The following is a 16,463-nucleotide window of genomic DNA, read 5'->3' as shown; positions in this document are numbered from 1 at the left end:
GAAACAGTTAGTTATAGATTCCTTACCTTAGAATAGATAACCCAGCAATACCAACCTCGGAGGTTGGTCTGCGAACTAAGTTCACAACAGAGGGCCCGATTCACAGATAGGATTTTTCTCAGTTTAGGAGTAGTAAAGTTAGGAGTCCTAACTTTACTACTCCTAAACTGAGAAAATTCCTAATTTTAAGACTTTCGGTATTCACAGAAGGCATTTAGGAGTCCTAAAGTTAGGACTCCTAACTTCTGTGAATACCGAAATGAGTAAGTGCCTTCCGTGAATACCAAAATGAGTAAGTGCCTTCTGTGAATACAAAAATGGTAGTAAGTTTAGGATTTTGTCTTAAGTTAGTTCTGTGAATCGGCCCCAGATAGTCCAGGAGAACAGAACGGCCAAAGAAGCAGTCTAGACTTGGCTCTCCAGGCAGTAGTGTTTGTTAAATGTGTGCAGCACTGCCCATGTGGCTGCCTGACAGATGTCATTAAGGGGAACTCCTCGTCCCAAAGCAGTGGTAGCTGCCGTTGCCCTGGTGGAATGGGCGAGCAGTCCCACCGGAGGCTCCTTCTTTGCCAAAGAATAGCAAGCTTTGATGCACAGAACGACCCACATGGAGATGGTCCGTTTGTGCACGGCCGACCTTTCTTAGCGCCCACATAACCAACAAACAGCTTGTTGTCCACCCGGAATTGTTTTGTGCGATCCAAGTAGAAGGACAGCACACATTTTGGATCTAGACGGTGGAGTCTCTCTTCCTCTTTTGAATGATGCGGAAAGAAGGAGGGCATAGTGATGTTTGGCCAATGTGGAAAGAAGTAACCACCTTGAGAAGAAAGGAAGGTCTAGTTTTAAGGACAACCTTGGTTGGATGGACAGCCAGAAAGGGAGGCTTCGAAGAAAGAGCTTGTAGCTCACTCACCCTGCGTGCAGAGGTGATGGCCACCAGAAAGGCAGTTTTCAAAGTGAGAAGTCTGGGAGGACAGGTATGTAGCGGCTCAAAGGGAGCGCACATGAGGTAGTTTAGAACCAAGTTGAAGTCCCACTGAGGCATTACGAAGGAAATAGGAGGAAAAAGATGAGTAATGCCCTTAAGGAATCTATTTACAACAGGGGACTTGAAAAGAGAAGGCTGATCAGGAAGCCTAAGGAAGGCTTAAATGGCTGAGAGGTAGCCCTTTAGAGTGCCCAGGGCAGAGCGCTGCTGGGCCAAAGAAAGGAGGAACAAGAGAACCTCAGAAAGAGGGGCGGAAAGGGGGTCCACAGCCTTTGCTGTACACAATGCCACAAATTTGTTCCATCTGCAGGCATATACCATTTTAGTGGAGGGACTCCAGGCTGCCAAGATTACATCACAGACTTCGGGATGCAGGTTAAATGACGTCAACTGCCACTGCTCAATATCCATGCAAGGAGGTGGAGGCTGGAAAGGTTTGGTTGGAGGACCGTCCCCTGCTGCTGCGACAGAAGGGTCCACCAACCCACCCCATCTTATTTGTTGCAGTACCACATGGCGGTGGTGTTGTCCGTGAACACTGCACCACTCTTCCCTGCACAGAGGGAAGGAATGCTTTCGCCTGAAGCTCTAGAAGGTTGATGTGGAGCCCGGACTCCGCCGGAGACCAGAGGCCTCTGATCTCCGCCTCCCCCATGTGGCCGCCCCATCCCAGAAGTGATGCATCGTCACCATTGTGAACTCTGGTTGGGGAAGGGAGAGGGATCTGCCGCCGACCCAATCCTGGTTCGTGAGCCATCACTGCAATTGGCGTGCAGTGCTCTCCGAGATCTGGACGCTATCAGACAGATTTCCCTGATGTGTGTCAACGGGAACTTCAGGTCCCATTGCAGAGCCCGCATATTCCATCTGGCATGATCCACACGCAGGTTTGAGGAGGCCATCAGCCCCAGCAGCCTGAGGGTTATCCTGAACGAAACCCAGAATAGAGGCTGAAAGATTGGAATCATAGCTCGAATATCCCTGACTCGCTGTTTGGGAGGATAAGCTTGATACTGCGTCGAGTTCAGAACTGCTCCGATGAAGAGGAGCTTCTGAGAGGGGGTCAGGTGTGACTTCGGACCATTGATGGAGAACCCCATTGAATGCAGGAGGTCGGCCCTAGTCTGGAGGTGGGAGACAACAGCCTGGGATAGCCCGCCTTCAACAGCTAGTCGTCGAGATAGGGGAAGACTGGAACCCCTGATCTGTGCAGATGAGCAACGACCACCGCCATCATTTTCGTGAACACCTGATGGGCGTTGGTAAGACCAAAGGGGAGGACAGTAAACTGAAAATACTCGTGGCCCTCTGTGAACCGTAGGTAACATCTGTGGGCCGGCAGGACGGGGATGTGGAAATAGGCATTCTACAAGTCCCACGCTACCATCCAGTCTCATCCAGATTTATTTAGCGCGAACTAGACCCAGAGAGGGCATCAGAGTGCTTTACAACTGTTACAACAAAAAGAGAAGTGAGAACTAGGAACATAGATATGAGTAGCTAACAGGAGAATGTAATTGTTGATAGTAAAAGTTGTAGGTCCGTAGGAATTTAGGAGTGCTTTAGTCATTCTCGCTTAGCATTCATTCCTCAAAGATCCTGGTAGGAGAGCTAAGTCTGGATGGTACTCAGCTCGCTCCAGAACTGGGATCAGGGGAGAGTTGTGTTCATTAGAAGTAGTTCGACTTCTTTTTTGAAGAAGGCAATTGAAGGGTTCATTCTGATTGCAGGGGGCAGGGCGTTCCAGATCCTAGGCGCTAGGCCTGAGAAGGTGCGCTTGCAGCTTTTATTTTTCCGAACTTTTTGTGGTTTCAATAGCAAGGTGTTGGTGCTTCTCAAAGTTCGGCTACCTGCTGATAATTCCAGTTTATTGGCTAGATACTTTGGTGTGTTGAAGTGCAGGGCTTTGTGTGTCATGCAAGTAATTTTTAGCTGTGATCATGCCTCATAAGGGAGCCAGTTGAGTGCCTTTAGATCAGGGGTGATGTAGTTGATCTCTTTGGAGCCAGTGACGAGTCATGCAACCGCATTGAGTGAGGCTCTTAGTGGAGCCAGACTGGATCTCGGTGACCCACATAGGGTTGTATTCCCATAGTCTATTCTGGGTATCACTAGAGCTTGTACGGCTGTTTTTAGGTCGCCATCGTTGAGGAAGGGTTTTAGTTTTCTAATAATGTTCATATGAAAGTTTGCTCCTCTGGTGGCTGTGCTGAGGTGTTCCTGCATGGTGTGATTCTTGTTGATCTTGTGGAATCTATGAAGTGTGGTGTGCAGTTGAAGGCTGTTAAGTGTTTTATCCAGTTTTCTATGTCGCTGTGTCTTTGTGGTGGGAAAATTAAGAGAAAGTCAGTTTTAAGCGCCTTTAGTTTGAGGTGTTTTTTTGTCAGCCAGTTGTGGGTTTTTTGCAAAGTTGTGTTGAGTAGACGGATATCATCTGGAGATGATATTTTTAGGTATAGTTGGGTATCATCTGGGTAATACCCAACTATACTGGCGTGGTCATGGACAGTGATTGGTTAATCTTGATTCTTTGAGTTCGGTTGTCTAGGAAAGAGGGGAACCACTTAAGGACAGCCCCTGATAAACCCATTCTGTGTACAAGTACGTCCAGGAGACTGTTATGTTTGCCTGTATCGAAAGGCTGATGATAGGTCCAGGAGGAGTATGAGTCAGGATTCGTTTTGATCTAGAATTCTGAGTGCATCATTGACAATGTGAGTAAGGACATTTTCCGTGCTATGATTCTGCCTGAAGTCTGATTGGAACTGCTCATTGAGGTGAACTTGAGCTATTTGGTTGCATAGTGTATACGATACATTTCTCAAGTAGTGGATACTGGACGGTTGTTATCTGGGATTGTGTGGTCTGCTGTAGGTGTTTTTTAGAGTGGGGGTTACCTGTCCTGTTTTTAGGCAGTTTTGAAGGGTTCCCTGCAGTAGTGATGCATTCACTATCTTTGTCCAGAGGGGTATAAGTTTTGATCTTGCTGAAGATGTTGGCTGGAAGAGGAACGCAGAAGTGATCTGATGGTTTAATTGTTGTTACTAACTTGAGTATGTCTTTCTAGTCTAAGCTTTTGAATATGCTCCAAGACGCTTTGTTTTTGAGTGTTAGACCTTGTTGATTATGGGTTTGTACAGCCGGCAGTGTGCGGGGTCTAGGCGGAGATAACAATGTGAGTTGTTCCTTTGCTGTTTGCAGTTTGTTTCTATCTTTTTAGATTTTTCCAGGAAGTAGAATGCAAATGTGTTGCAGTTAGGTTGCGAGTTGAGACCTGATGAGGAGTCGTTGGGTTGATGACAGGATTGATGTTTGATGATTTCGAACGGTTTTCTTGGTCGATTTCTAGCATTGATTAGTTGATCTTTGAAGAAATTTGCTTTTGAGATTCTAATGTGTTTGTTGTAGTTGCTCCTCCTTGATCTTAGTTGCTTAAGGTGCACTAGGGACGGTGAGGATATCCAAGCCTGTTCCGTAGTCTTAGGTTGCATCTTTAATTGTTTAGGCTCCCATTGTACCATGGATTGGAGTCTTTAGAGGACAGCCTTTTCAACTGATAGGGCGCGACAGTGTCAAGAATGCTAGTCATCGAGTTGTTATAGTGGGTTGTGAGGTCGTGGACATCTGTCATGTCATCAGGTGACGACAGTAAATTGTCAACTTGATAAGGTTAATGTCACAAGTGTTCCTTTCCCATTGATTGGGTTTCTTAAGTTGGAGTTTATGTGTCTTTGTTGGTTTGGTGATAAGGAAGGAGATGCAGTGGTGGTCCCTCCAGTCACATTGGACGATCATTTCAAGTATGATGGAGTTTGACCTGTCAATGACAAGATCCAGTGTTGCGCCTAGGATGTGCGTTGGGCTATCACTGAATTGGACAAGTTTGAGGTCAGGTAGGAAGGTTTTTAGGCTATTAACTGTGGGGTTCCTATGGTCATTCATATGAAGGTTGAAGTCACCGAGGAAGATTTGGGGGCAGTGTTGCCCCATGTTCGAGAAAATGATTTCCATGATTTGTTCGATGAGTGTGAGATTGTTGCCTGGAGTGTGGTAGATCAGGTGTAATTTACATAGGGGACTGATGTGGCTTGCAATGCTTATGCCTAGGTATTCGCATGGGGTCGATGGATTGTGACTGATTCACCATAAGGTTTATGTAGTGTATGCAGGCTATGCCACCTTCAGATCTTTTTCGTCAGTCTGCTCTAATAATGTCATAGCCTGGAGGGATTAAGATGTCAAGGACTGGTGCAGAGTCGGTCTTTAGCCATGTTTCAATTAGAAGGACTAGGTCAAGGTCATGGGTGAGAATAAGGTCTACTGTGCCTGCTGCGTGTTTCCAGGCCGATTTGCAATGTAGGAGTATGCATTTCAGGTGGGGTTTGATGTTCAGTGAGGTTTTCCTCTGTGATGGGTACTGGTTTGAGGTTGGCCTTGTTTACCTCTCTGGTGTTTGGTGTCTGTTCTGTATGTGGGTTCGAGACAATTGTTGAGATGGGATTCGGACTATGAGGCAGGTCATGGTGTGCATTCTTGTACGTGCGGAGAATCGCTTGGATGTCTTTGTCTGATAGAGAGATCTTGGTCTTGGCCGGTCTCAAGGAGGTGTTGTGGAACGAAGTGGATCGCCATCTTGTGCGCTGGGGTGTCTGAGAGTTGTAGGAGTTTAATGGCATGTCAGAATGGTGTAAGAAATTATCAAGGCATATCCGCCTATTGCTCGCAGGTATCTTAGAGGCCATCTTTTGTAGGCTGGCTCAGTAGTGAAGCTTGTTAGCTTCTGAAAGGCTGATTTGAGTTGTTGTAGTACCTGTGTAATTTCACCCAGTCTACACTCAATCTCAGTATGGTAACAGGGGTCAGAGTTTGGGGCATGGTGTTCTGAGGTGTTATTTTCCCTGATTCTCGTTGATGTGTGGAGTAGGAGCGGAAGAGGGATGTGCCAAGGAGGATTTGGGTTTAAGCTTGGGACCAGTATGTGGGGGGAGGTTATGGATATACTATGTCATTGTGTCGTTCTAAGGCATTACAGATATTAGTGAGAGCGCATGCGCTGGGTGGCTAGAAGGGGTTGCCCCTACATCTACTGGAGGAGTGGCTTAGATGGAATAGTGTGGTCTGATGGGTGTGGTGGAGCGTGGTGGGGAAAGAGGCGGCCTGTCTATGATGGTGGAGCTGTGGGCGGATAAAACATGGGGCTCGATGAGTGAAGATCTGGGTTGGTCTGGAGAGGTGGCTGCCTTATTGTTAGTTACCACCTGTTTGATGACAGGGAATACATTATTGAAGAGGTCGAGGTAGTGGTCAGATGCCTGTAGAATTAATTTCAAGTCGGACAATTAAACATTGCTGGTAGTGATATGGTTCACTATATAACTAGATTGTTCCAATGCTAATGATTTGATTCTACAAACACATCACCAGGCATGTGGACTAATAGACAGCCAAGGAAAACAACCTATCCTTTGTTGAAGCATGGATGTCAAGAAGCAATCTCAGTCCTATGACTCCAAAACCAACCTGCTGCGTCTGAAATCAAAAAGGAAAATCTGCCCCTTCATCCTCATACCATTCTATGAGAAGCATCCATTGCCATCACCAAAGTGAAGCAACTAGTGCTCATGGTCTTGTAACTCAAGATGGCTGAAGGCAAGATCCCTGGTAGTTGCATCCCATCTCTTTCTTGACCTACTGATCATAAAATCCTTGCTTCTTTTTGCACTCGCTGCTGAAATACTAAATTGCCAAGCAGTCAATAGTGCTGCAAACAGACATTGATGAGAAGAATTCGGCTGAACAGTCGAGACAGCAACCTTTCACAATTCCAATGTCAGTGACTCCCTTTGTTTTCTTGATTGGGCTTTTAAGACACCCCAGACCTTATTCCTACTCCCCACCAATCCCAATTTGGGCAAAAGTGACTTTTCGTGCCCATATAGTAATAGTGCACCCCTGCGATGTTGTCCTATAGTAATGGTGTTTCCTAGCATCAGTTAACCCTTGAGTTTGCCACAGCACTTTATAATTCTATTTTCATACATTTATCCTGGAGCTCCGCACCTCTTCCAGTCCCTATTGTGTGAGCCTTCTATGTCTCGGGAGCCCCTAAATGTGATTTTAGTATGTGGCACATATGTTTAGAGCCTACACATCATTTATTAATATGAATACCATATCAGTATTTTGATGGTCATATGTTTGGTGTTCTCACACACAGACACACATGCCTACCAAGGAAGTCATCTGCAGAGAAGTGGTCAGCATCCCAGACTTGTAGGGTGAGGCGTGCAGGGATTTTGTATTCAGTCTCATCCCAGGAGAACATGGACTCCTTCTTTGAGATGACAATCTTCTCTTCGGCCATCAGGTAGTCAAACGGGAATAGGAACCTCCAGTTGAAGTTTCCTTCACCGGTGAGTGAGTGGTAGTGGACGTCCGTGTCTTGCTTGTCTTCCTGCTGGCCCTTCAGCCACCTACAGTGTGAAAGTGGAGTCAGGAGGAAAGCAAAAAATTACTCTGGTGCAGGTTAGCTGCTTTTTTAGAGAGATGCACTACTTCCCATGATGCCTGGAAGATGCACCTTGGTCACTGGTCTACAGAGGTTTTGATTCACTCCTGTGAAGTTTTCTATCTGTCATGGACTTCTACCAATGTGTAAGTTATTAATTCTAGCAACTAGAAACATTTAAATAACTTGCTCACTGTTTTTTTAGCAACTTTAAAATGCTTTTAAAAACCCAGAGAGATTTGCAAACCAGTTATGGTGTTGCAGTTGTCTTGATTTAATGTAAGCTTAAACTGCACCACTTTCTATAAGATGTGTTAAAGAAACAACATTGAAGTCACTGATTGACTGTACGACTAAGTAAAACAGCAATGTCATCAATGGTGTGCTCTTGGAGTTGAGCAACTGATTACCACTGTGTTTAATATCGGTGTAATCCTAATCCTTCATTGTCTTGCTAGTGATGTGCAATAGTCAATTACACCCTATATATAGACATTCTGTTGCATTCATAAACTACCATCTATCATTGAAGTCACCCATACTTAAATATGTTTAAATAAAGTGGCAGCCTATTAATAATTAAAAGAGGTCTAACAGTGTTACTTCTCGTTGCCTTCTGTTTTGTTGAAGAACTGACTGACATGTTGACAAGTCCGTTCTGGCAGGGGTTTGCATAGTTAAACAATGAAAGAATGTTAAGATTAGGGCTCAGAGGAACCCTATCAACTTGTACTTATACCTTTTTTCCCTTTACCAGATACTATCTTAGGAATTTAGGTAGTTGGAAAATATATATCCTGTATGACTTTCTTGTGAAACTGCATGTACCTGAAGTAGCCCATGAGAGTGGCAGATGTTCCCTGTAAGATTCTGCAAGGTGCTGCAATGGGTCTCACTCCCTCAGACCCCCTAAGGCAAGCATGGGAATTCTCAGAGGCAAACTCTGGGTGTCTGAGCATAACCTGAATTGATAGCTGAGAGAAATTTACAGGTCTCACAAGGCATCCTGACATGGACTACACATGGGGAACTTGGGACCGTGGATTCTTATGAGCTGCTCAGTGCCTTCTTCTGTCAGAAATAAACTCTTGCTATCTAATGTGACAGAGACTTGGATATGCGTTTAGCCATCAGTAATCACACTGTGATTCTCGGTCAGAGAAAGCTGAGAGGCTTTTGAACAGTGACCCCCAGAAGAAATCTGCCTCTGAAGGGCTCTCTTACTCCCACATCTGAATATTTCATCATCTAAGTCAGACCTTTCTTCACATGGTATGTTACTCTTCAGCTCAGTTTTAGAAATTAACCACAGTTCTGTCATCTACAATGATACTGTATTCAGCATCTGATGAGGTGGGATTCATTTAAATCACATAACTATCCAATGCCACCCATACAATGTTTTGCATTTGATTGACAGAAGGCCAACCATGTTACACATATCAGGCAATCACAGGAGGTTGCTTCACAAAGAGCTGTTGCTAAATTCATCAGGAAAATTCACTTTGCTCACATGAACCTGCCCCCTCACTGTGTTCTCATATAATATTATCACTCTTAGCTAGGAGTAGGCCAGTGTAGACTTGACCACATCGAGGTCTGCACTTGTTAAAGCTAGTTAAATTATAAGACACTACTCTAATCTGAGTCTACATGCAGGTTAAGAACATGACCTCAATTAGAACAACACTATTTCCCATTTGTAAATGATCTATTTAAATAACTATTTACTATTGCAAGGAATTGATGCTACTAATTTATTAAGTAGCATAAGAATTAAGACATTTCTCAACATACTTTAATTAGAGTGTGGTTGTGGCTCTAGTAGGACGGGTTGGTTGTGGAACTAACTTTCTGGGTCTTGTTCAAGAGTTTTAAGAATGTATTTTGAAACTAATGACTTGACATATTTGTTGGCAGTAAAGATACCCTGGGATATCTGAAAGGTATACTGCAACTTAATAGCAATCTGGGGCTGGGGGCTAGCATCCTCCTACAGCTTGGATCCACCATGTTAAACCTGAAAAGTTAGAACATGGCTGATGGGTGGAGGAACTGGATTCACCTGACAATCGCAAGGCGAGTGCGGCAAGGACATGCTTGTTGGAGATGTTTTAGAATCCTTCAGAAAGACTGATTGTAGAGAAATAGCTACTGAGTCGTAGAAATAGTTGACAATAAAAGACTGGCATTGATTAAAGGGACAACATCCTAAAATGGATTATTGTCAATGAGTTATGAATACAGTTCTTTATCACTCTGACATTAAAGTTAGGCAAGCTAGATTTCCCATGATTAATACTGAGCTGGTTTGCTCATTTGCCTCTTTGGCTGTGTCTGTGGCGGTATTGACTCCACCATGACGTCTGTCCTCTCCAGAGTGTCCGCAGGCATAGTGGGATATACAGCATCTCAGCAAATCACAGTTACATAACATTAATGCACAAGAGATACAGTTTGTTAGAATATGATACACCAAAAGAGGCATTTGCTCAGGTAATCTCGAAGGGTTGGGTCCATTACAACATATTCGCTTAGCTGCTGCTGCATATCTGAAAGAGGCCCTCTTAAAAGACCAACAAATGACATAGATACCAAGTGTGCACTAGATGATCGGTTTTATTAGCCTAATAGGTTATTAAACAGAAAACTTGTTCAGTGCAATACATAACTGTGCAGTGTTTTATTCTGACTCATGTTTGGGGATGCCTTTGTGGATATCTGAGGTACTGGGTGAACATTTGTTCACACCACCTCTGCATTTGTTCCAAAGCTGGTTCAAGTAAAAATAATCAGCATGTAAGATATGCAGCTGCGAATTCATAGATGTCCCAGAACATATCCACTAACCAAAATTTGAGGTAATTCCAAATACTCTATGTTTTGTCAAATTGACAATGTAAATCTGTATGCACTTGTAGATGTAAATTCAGTCATAGGGTCCCACCTGTTTTGAGTATACCAAAGCAATGCACTCTTGGGAAAGGAAACAGTTGAGGAAAGACAATATCCCGCTCCAGCCTGACTGCGCAAGTGCCATCAAGTAGAAGACAGGGCATTTCTAATGATAGACGGAGGAAGAAAATAAGCACATATAACAGAGATGGTGCTCCTCAAAGCGACATGCAGAGTGCTCGGGTGATGCATTCATTTCCAGGTGCAGTGCAGTTACATGAACAACAAAGTCACACTTACCTGCCTGAGAGATGAGCAGAAGAAAAGTGAGTACCTCCATCCTGGCTCTCCCTGCCTCCCACCTCCCCACCAAAGGGCGTTCTCTTGCAGGGACGGCAATGGTGCAAACACATGAAGCACACTGTGTGCAATCAGATCCTCCTCCAAGGACATTTCTAGCTGACCGGGTTGTGCGGTGGTGCTGGGGCATGAAAGACCTCTTCAGTGCTGAGGGTTCCAGTGGATCCTGCCAATTTATAGTATGTGTTCCAGTTCCCTTCTTGCTGTCTTTAAAGACTCCCTGGACACGTTGGCATAATAAATTGAACAGCTCTACTTACATGGGTGGGTGGTAAATACTAGAGATGTGTGGCACTCCAAGTAGTCTCAGGTGCCTTAGATCAGAGCATTGAGGACAGATTTAGTGACACGTGAGCTTCACTTACAGAAACCAATGAGTTTACAACTTAGTGTGCCCTGGAGTATTCTTAAAATTAGAAGAAATATGATTGGTCACAAAGTTTATTAATGTATCCTTCACAACCATCTCAGAAATAGAAGAACACATTGTACATGTAGCCAAGCCATTGTAAGCCTGCTTGCTACCTAAAACAAATGTGTTTGTGGACTAACAACGTTTTTTTTCTCATTTTATTAAAGATGTGTTTAGTGTGTTCAGTTCCTGTCCATTTTATTAAAGATGTGTTTAGTGTGTTCAGTTCCTGTCCCAAGGCACTGCTAAGTCTGCTGGTGGCACATGGAATGTTTGAATGCACAAGTTTGTGCTTTCCCAGGAGAACGACTATACCCCCACCACGGATGTCAGTGTGATTCCAGGACTTGCATTTTCTTAACATCTGATTCATCAGTGATGCTGTGGTCTAGATGCTGGTTGGCACAATATCCTTTAATGTTAAGAAACCTGTGGTTTTACCTCTGGGATTTGAAGTGCCATTTTTCCAACCAGAGACCCAGAATCATATCGTACTAGGCATTATCACATGCCATAATCTGCCTCGTCTAAAACAGACCCTCCCATAACTCAAGGGGTATAATAATGTATGTACTGCACCAACAGAAATTAGCATTTGGTCAACTAGTGGTCAGGGTTTTTTTGGCATCATTCAAGAAAGTGGTTTCCCATGTCTCTGTCTAATACAAAACCATCAACAAGTATTATCCTAAGTTCTTAAATAAGTTTGTAAAACGTTTTGATCAGAGTTTTTGTGGTGGTGGGGGAGGGAAGGGGGCAACAGGAGCGAAGAAGTTGTAAACCAACCCAATTGATGCTGGTATATTTTGAATTCTTGAGCTAAAATTCATGTAACTAGCTTATAAGAAGATGCTACACTGAATCTTTAGCCTACAATACTGCTGCATAGCTTACTTTGATGCAGGTTTCATGTGAAAAAGAGTAATCTGAATTTAACCATGGTTATCTTGTCAACACTAAACAGGCAAGAGGAGGCATGGCCGACTTGTTGGGCAAAGCATTCTTTATCGGCTATGAATATCCCTGTGACTGATGGACAATTATACCAGTTCCATAATCACGCCGCCCTAAAATGTTAGCTTCCCTTATGCTGAATCCCAGACCGTATATGCATCGTTGGCACCTGGTTCAACCTTTTCTGGTCATATGTAGCATTCTGTGGTTATGGTGGCCCTACTAAATGTCTTGTAAACTCACTGATTTCTTCTCTTTTCCCTCAAAGACTGAAGAGCAATTTCATTTGGTAACAAGCCCAGCAGCACCACCACATGTCAACCCATCAGCCAGCTAGAAATGGGAGTGGGACCGTTTTGGGGTGCAGAGCAGTGCAGTTCAGTGACACAAGCAGTGACGAGGACAGCAGTTTTGGACATTTAAAATGATCCCGGACAGGAATGGGTGAAGGGAGGATAGGGAAAAGGACATAGATGGAGATGAAGGACTGAGGGAGAGGAAGGTGGTTAGGTGGTGGGGTGGAGGGAAACGGGGGAACAGGCCGTGCACGACAGTCATTGTTACCCCTTGACATAGATGTCAGACATCTTCTCGCCTGTCATGAAAGCATCATCTTCTAGAATCACTTCGTCAGTGTTCCAAATAATAATACGCAGCTCAAAACTAGACAGCAATAGCACGACAAGAAACACAAGGGGAGAAAGACAAAAAAGGAAACAAAAAGAGGCACAAAAAAGTAAAATTCTGTTATTCACACACAACACAGAAAACAACAACAACAGCTATGGAGGACTGGTGCCCGCGAGCCACACCGCTACAAAGAAGCACACCCGCAACACAAGTTTTCACACTTGTACGTACCCCCTGACAAAAATGTCACTAGACTTTTCTCCTGTGAAGTAATCATCGTCTTCAAGGATTACCTCATCTGTATTCCATATTATCACTCTAAGCTCGTATCTGGCAAGGAGGAAGCGAGACAAGGTGAGACGAGGCCTTGGAAGTCCAGGGAGGAATGGTAGGGTGGTGGAGATCATGGTGATGGGGAGTGTAGGTGATGGGATGTGAGGTAAGGATGAGTGGATAGGTGAGAAAGGAAGCGTGTGTAGTCTGTAAATCTAGAACGGTAGTCTGAAAAATCAGTGCTGCCTTCCAGCCAATCAGGACCCGGTGTTGTGCAGTACTGCAATCTGGAATAGTGAAACCACAGCCATTTTGTTAATAGCAAATATAATATTATTAGTAATAACTTGAATGTACTTTATCCAGGATAATATAGCCCTTTGGAATGCTATATATTTTTCTTCCACAAGCGAACCTAGGTCAGCTATATGAGGTTAAGCTTGTTGATGACTAATTTAAAAGGAAATTGACACAAGTCTGTGCATAAAGAAGGTGAAAAAAATGTGTTATCTTTACTTTCTATTTCTTTCCATATAGAGATACAAAGCCTGAGGTTCTTAATGACAGTGCGGAGGATAATTAAACATTCAAATTTGCAACCAGGAACATAATTGTGTCTGTAAAACATAAACTTTGGATAATTGAACAAAATGCCCATATTTGTCAAGACATTTTCAAAGTTATGACATTGAAGCTTATAGGAGGTAGGAATTACACATAATCACTCCATCTCTTTAAAAAAAAAGAAGAATCCTTTAACATGATAAACTTCATGGACCATATCTCCTGTATCAACACTACCGGCAGGTGGCATCTGCCAGATCTACCCCCAAATGCTTGCACCACCAGGTCCATGATAGGTATCCTCATATAATGTCCACCCTCTTGATCTTGCTACCAACAAACCTTCTGCTCCACCGCCAAACTGCATCTTTCCCACCTGATTACATCTCTTGTACTGTGACTTTTTCATTGCCGTTATAGCACAGGGAACACCATCAAGCACACGCTTCCACCCTCTTTTTCTAAATTTCGTTTTTTAACATATTTACTTTAACGTGCGGCACAGGGGGCATCTCCTGTAACCCCCTCTCTTGTAGATGTGTTTCCTGTCTAATCCCACTCCCTGTTCTCACCTGCTTCTGTACCCTATTTGCTCTCTGTTTGTAACAGTTGCTCATGCCTTGTGCCCTCTTACTTTTGTTTTTTATGCCCTCCTTGTTATGCAGAGTTGGTAGGCGTTGTAAACATTTGTCAGCAGCACTGCCAACTCTTCATACCTTGTTTATATCCTCACAACACGCAGCCAGCTTTACACAGTGTCATAGTGCATGATCACACATGCCCTGGCAGCACAATGCTTCATCGAAATTCTAAACATAGGCGGGCCAGTCTGCTATTGTGCTTTTTGATATTCAGTAGAGAACCATGGGCCAGATGTACCGATGCATTTTCTGGTCGCAAACCCTGCGATTCGGTAAATTGAAGGGTATGCAACAAGAACATTTGTTTTTCTAATGTACCAAACCTGATGCCAAATTGCTAAATAGCTTTAGGAAACCGCCAGGAATTTCTATTTGGAAGGCGCTTATTTAGGGCGTCCCTTCCAAACAGCGATTCTTTATGGTAAGTATTTATATTCTGCGACCAAAATCTGACTGCAAAACATTCCTATTTTACAACTACTGAAAGGTTGTGGTAACCCATTAACAAAGGAGAATAGCTTGCTCGCTGCGAATGATCCAAAAACATTTTTTTTGAGTAAGCAGTGGTCCATAGCACCAGGATTAGTGCTGGGACAGGGATAGTGCTGAAAGTTGCCACTGGAACAGCCTTGAAAGGAGGAGAGCCCTACCTGTTGTGAGAGAGGATACTACATGGCATCCTACAGACAGCCTGCCTAGAAGGAGTTAATCAGCACATATGCCTGTGCAGACCCTTGGGAGCTACTGTGAGGGCAGTGCTGCTGCAGGACATAAGGCCAGCCATTGTGAAGTGGGAAACATCTACATCGCGTGGTAGCCAAGGGAAGACTGAATGACTACATGACGTTTGGTAAGCCTCCTTTTTCCCTGACCTGAATCTTGTTGGAACCCTTAGTTGCCTCTAAGGACTTTGGTTTTCATCCTCTGCCTGAGGAAGTTAGTTAGAGAGGTAAATAGATAAGACTCCTTTGAATCAGGAACCAGAGACTGTGTAGAAATCCGGTCTCAAAGATATGAGCCCTTGATCTCCTGGTTTATTGTCTCCACTTTTGTCCATCAGAGGCAAAGCCTTGGATCTGTTCCAACATCTGGCACTGAGAAAATCTTACCATGACCCTATTTTGAAAGTTAAAGGTTTAAAGGACATTTTAAATACCTTCTGTATCTTACTGAGATTTCTGTGAAAGGGCACCAGAACTATCATTACTCCCCCAGTTGGAGATCTGTGGCCAAGTGGGCTTCCATGACTCTTGGCCTCTTCACTAGGCATGGGATGCTGTCCTTGTAGTCCCCCTTTGGGTGACAGCTTGATTGCCAGGCATTTGGATGGGCATTTCGTTGCATGTTTGGGAGATGGTTCAGAGGGTAGGTAAGTGGGTAGGAGAGTTTTGATATGAAGCATTTTGTGTAAAATGCTTACTTACTTTGTACGCTAGCAAAGACCTTAGTCAGTATTGACAGAAAGATGTCATATACCTTTGAAATGTAGCAGAGCTGGTGGTTGTGAGAAGCAAGAGAAAGGCCAAGACTGTGTGTGCTTTTGACTGTAGAGAATGTGAAATCTGTCCCCAGTATCAGCCTCGTGCATGGACCTTGTGAGTTAGATAACTTAACTTCTGCTGCCTCCAGTCTGACCTTCAATGCACCTCAGCCCAAATGCAGTTAAGGAATAAATACTAGGGGTGGGCGTAATTTGCATAGTTGCGCTATGCAAAGCTCCGCGAAGCGGTAAAAATTCTCTGCGTGCATGCAAAATCTCCGCAAACATGCGGAATTACTTGTTCTGCTCGTTCGCAATGCTTCCTTCCTGTTCGAGAATGATGTTTGCGTGCTCGGGGAGGGGGGGGGAGGGTGGGGGGAAATATCTTGCGAACACGCATTTTGAAAGCGTGAACAAGCAAAAAATTCAGCGAAGCTGCGGATCGCGGAATTTTTTGCAATTCCGTGTTCTCCAAGGAACGCGAAATTACCCAAATTCAGCAAGCGGAACGGAATTTACCGCCGAGGCCTAATAAAAACAAGCAGCTACTGCTCTCCTTGCTGCAGCAGGTCATGCCAGTCCGTGATCGGTCATCACGCATACATGGTTACAAAGGAAGACTAGCAAGCAGAAGACATGCTTAGTGGTGCCCAGAAGTCTATTAGGCCAAATTAATCTGTCCGGCCACTATTTGGCCAGCAACCCAGTCTGAGCCTCCCTTTCTCATCTTCAGTTTTCATGACAATTCATGCATG

General features: G+C 44.1%; 2 protein-coding genes across 6 annotated transcripts in view; one reads left to right on the top strand and one right to left on the bottom strand.

Annotated features, from left to right (window-relative positions):
* The window catches only part of OTOF (otoferlin), a 1,162,910-nt gene that overhangs the window by 36,761 nt on the left and 1,109,686 nt on the right, over positions 1 to 16,463 (bottom strand). The window contains exons 42-43 of the mRNA XM_078649977.1: positions 12,982 to 13,080; positions 7,223 to 7,464 (exon numbers count right to left, since the gene is read on the bottom strand). Of these exons, the coding sequence (XP_078506103.1) occupies positions 7,223 to 7,464; positions 12,982 to 13,080 (341 nt within the window). The remainder of the gene's footprint in view (positions 1 to 7,222; positions 7,465 to 12,981; positions 13,081 to 16,463) is intronic.
* The window catches only part of LOC144763932 (uncharacterized), a 231,242-nt gene that overhangs the window by 141,967 nt on the left and 72,812 nt on the right, over positions 1 to 16,463 (top strand). The window lies entirely within an intron of this gene.

This window comes from Lissotriton helveticus, chromosome 6 (assembly GCF_964261635.1).
Source record: "Lissotriton helveticus chromosome 6, aLisHel1.1, whole genome shotgun sequence".
Classification (NCBI taxonomy): Eukaryota; Metazoa; Chordata; class Amphibia; order Caudata; family Salamandridae; genus Lissotriton; species Lissotriton helveticus.
The sequence above is the reverse complement of the archived record's forward strand: the minus strand, read 5'-3'. Positions and strand labels throughout refer to the sequence as shown.